Source organism: Sinocyclocheilus rhinocerous, unplaced genomic scaffold (assembly GCF_001515625.1).
Source record: "Sinocyclocheilus rhinocerous isolate Xijiao unplaced genomic scaffold, SAMN03320098_v1.1 scaffold325, whole genome shotgun sequence".
In the NCBI taxonomy this organism is placed as follows: domain Eukaryota; kingdom Metazoa; phylum Chordata; class Actinopteri; order Cypriniformes; family Cyprinidae; genus Sinocyclocheilus; species Sinocyclocheilus rhinocerous.
In genome coordinates this window covers 66,962-70,677 of record NW_015645504.1, presented here as the reverse complement: position 1 = coordinate 70,677, position 3,716 = coordinate 66,962, and the positions used below count along the sequence as shown (strand labels likewise).

Here is a 3,716-nt window from a genome sequence, read left to right as displayed (position 1 = left end):
AAAAAAAAAGGAAAAAAAAGGGCGCTAGTGAGTTGCTGGTGTACAGGAAGTGTTTGGCTGCAGTGGGTGAGAAAGGCTCACCAGACCTCTTTGTGTTTGTTTTGTTATAAATACGTCTTTATTTTCATCAGTGTACTTTTTTTGTGTTTTTAAGTTTGTCCTCCCAGCAGCAGTTGCTGTGAAAAGATTACAGAACAGAGACTACCTTGTCTCATTCATGCATCTGCCCGTCTACCTCGCTGACGAAGAGATTTTAAATAAACTGGAGGGATGGGGAGTTTCCCCAATTTCAAAAATAAAGCGGCGTTTTTATCCGGGCACCAGCATTGAGGACGGGACGAGATATGTAAAGACGCGGTTCCCGAAGGAGGTGGCCTCCCTCCCTTACAGCACGAAAATAGAAACGGCAGAGGGTCCACAATACTTTCGGGTGATGCACAGCCATCAGGTGAAGACCTGTCGGCTGTGCATGAGCCCAGACCATGTGGTGAAGGATTGCCCGGAGTTCAAGTGCTTTAAATGTGAGGAGAGGGGGCACTTCGCGAGGAACTGCAACGCCGTTACGTGCCCGGATTGCAATTTGGTTTTAAATAAGTGTGGGTGTTGGATGGAGGGCGAGGAGGAGGAGGAAGAGCAACAGGTAGGTGGGCGGGTGCATGAACGAGACCACGAGCAGCGAGAGGACGAATCAAGAGTACGAGGCGAAGGACCAGAATCAAATAACAATACAGAACAACAGAAAGAGTGTAACGAACAGGATATACAAACGCATGAGCCCAGACCATGTGGTGAAGGATTGCCCGGAGTTCAAGTGCTTTAAATGTGAGGAGAGTGGGCACTTCGCGAGGAACTGCAACGCCGTGACGTGCCCGGATTGCAATTTGGTTTTAAATAAGTGTGAGTGTTGGATGGAGGGCGAGGAGGAGGAGGAAGAGCAGCAGGTAGGTGGGCGGGTGCATGAACGAGACAACGAGCAGCGAGAGGACGAAACAAGAGTACGAGGCGAAGGACCAGAATCAAATAACAATACAGAACAACAGAAAGAGTGTAACGAACAGGACATACAAACACAACAGGACGGGGGGTTTTGGACTCAGATGGTTTTGACTGGCAGCTTGCAAAGTGCTTTGGATACTGTGGAACTGGACGATCAAAGGAATAAAGAATTGAGCGATGCACAACAGGAGGGAATTTTATTTACACAGATGGATGTGACTGACAGTTTGCAAAAGGTGTTGGACACTGTGGAACTTAATGATCAGAGTAATAAGGAACAATCTGCTACAAAGGAAAGTGAACAAGGAAAAGAAAACGAGGAGACACAGGGGAAAGCATCAAAAAGAAGAAGATCTGTAAAGGTAATGCCCAATTTAGAGACTGCAAGAAAAAGAGTGCTTAAAGATGATGGTATTGAGTGTACGAATAAGTATGAGTTGTTAAAGGGTTTGGAGGAGATGGACGGAGTTTATGGGTTTTACGAAATGTTCCATTTAATGCTTGAGGGCTTTTGGACATAAGAAAATTTGAAAAAGTGAAAGAAATGTGTAAAGGAGAAGATGTGATTTTACTACAAGAAACTAACTGGAGGGAAGGGTACATGACTGAAATAAGGAAACGGTGGAGTGGAGGGATTTTATATAATAATGGTGATGGGAGGCTGGGAAGAGGAGTTGCGGTTTTAATAAAAGAAAACAGTGGTGTATCATGTAAAACAATGTATAATGACAAAGACGGGAAATGTATAGCGTTTGAAATGGAGTATGAGGGCAAAAAAGTAATTATGGTTAATGTTCATGCACCAACAGAAGAGACCGAAAAGAGAGTATTTTAATGTTACGAGATTTTTTAAAGAAACAAAGAAGTTATGATGGGAGATTTTAATACTGTTTTTAGTAAATTAGAAATTTAGGGAATAGTTGAGGGAATAGTTTTTAAAAACAAAGAAAGAAAAGAACTGAAATTAATGGAAGAAAGTAATATGATTGATGTATGGAGAGAAAGGAATGAAAAGACTAAAGAATACTCAAGGAGGCAGTTAGTGGGGAATTTTATGTGTCAGACAAGAATTGATTTTATTTTATGCACAAGAAATGTTGAAGGTATTATCGGGAAAATTAAATATGTTGAAACAAGTTTTAGTGACCATAAACCAATTTTTATTCAAATAGACTGGAGCACTGAGAAAAGATGGGTTTTAAAGAACGAAGACTATGTTTTAAGTATAAAGGGAATTATTGAAAGGGAAAAAGAAAACGAAATGTATAATGAAGACAAAAAAGTGTGGTGGGAGAATGTGAAATATTTAGTTAAAAAGTTTACAATAAAGTATTGTAGGCTAATACAGAAAAGTAAGAAAAATAAGGCAAAGTGCTTTGGATACTGTGGAACTGGACGATCAAAGGAATAAAGAATTGAGCGATGCACAACAGGAGGGAATTTTATTTACACAGATGGATGTGACTGACAGTTTGCAAAAGGTGTTGGACACTGTGGAACTTAATGATCAGAGTAATAAGGAACAATCTGCTACAAAGGAAAGTGAACAAGGAAAAGAAAATGAGGAGACACAGGGGAAAGCATCAAAAAGAAGAAGATCTGTAAAGGTAGTGCCCAATTTAGAGACTGCAAGAAAAAGAGTGCCTAAAGATGATGGTATTGAGAGTACGAATAAGTATGAGTTGTTAAAGGGTTTGGAGGAGATGGACTGAGTTTATGGGTTTTACGTATGTTTTTATATGTTTTATGCTTTTAAGAATTGTTACTTTTAATGCTAGAGGGCTTTTGGACATAAGAAAATTTGAAAAAGTGAAAGAAATGTGTAAAGGAGAAGATGTGATTTTACTACAAGAAACTAATTGGAGGGAAGGGTACATGACTGAAATAAGGAAACGGTGGAGTGGAGGGATTTTATATAATAATGGTGATGGGAGGCTGGGAAGAGGAGTTGCGGTTTTAATAAAAGAAAACAGTGGTGTATCATGTAAGACAATGTATAATGACAAAGACGGGAAATGTATAGCGTTTGAAATGGAGTATGAGGGGAAAAAGGTAATTATGGTTAATGTTCATGCACCAACAGAAGAGAACGAAAAGAAAGAGTATTTTAATGTGTTACGAGATTTTTAAAAGAAACATAAAGTTATTATGATGGGTGATTTTAATACTGTTTTTAGTAAATTAGAAATTTAGGGAATAGTTGAGGGAATAGTTTTTAAAAACAAAGAAAGAAAAGAACTGAAATTAATGGAAGAAAGTAATATGATTGATGTATGGAGAGAAAGGAATGGAAAGACTAAGGAATACTCAAGGAAGCAGTTAGTGGGAGATTTTATGCGTCAGACAAGAATTGATTTTATTTTATGCACAAGAAATGTTGAAGGTATTATCGGGAAAATTAAATATGTGGAAACAAGTTTTAGTGACCATAAACCAATTTTTATTCAAATAGACTGGAGCACTGAGAAAAGAGGACCGGGGGTATGGGTTTTAAACACTGAGGTTTTAAAGAACGAAGACTATGTTTTAAGTATAAAGGAAATTATTGAAAGGGAAAAAGAAAACGAAATGTATAATGAAGACAAAAGAATGTGGTGGGAGAATGTGAAATATTTAGTTAAAAAGTTTACAATAAAGTATTGTAGGCTAAGGAAAGAGAGCTAAGAGAAAAATTAAATAACGAATTGAAGAATGAGAATGGAAAAGATATACAAAAGATA

General features: G+C 38.1%; 1 protein-coding gene across 1 annotated transcript in view; it reads left to right on the top strand.

Annotated features, from left to right (window-relative positions):
• The window catches only part of LOC107706004 (uncharacterized), a 29,084-nt gene extending 26,376 nt beyond the window's left edge, over positions 1-2,708 (top strand). The window contains exons 2-3 of the mRNA XM_016509563.1: positions 899-1,358; positions 2,508-2,708. Coding sequence (XP_016365049.1) covers positions 899-1,358; positions 2,508-2,708 — 661 coding nt within the window. The remainder of the gene's footprint in view (positions 1-898; positions 1,359-2,507) is intronic.
• Positions 2,709-3,716: the final 1,008 nt, after the last annotated feature.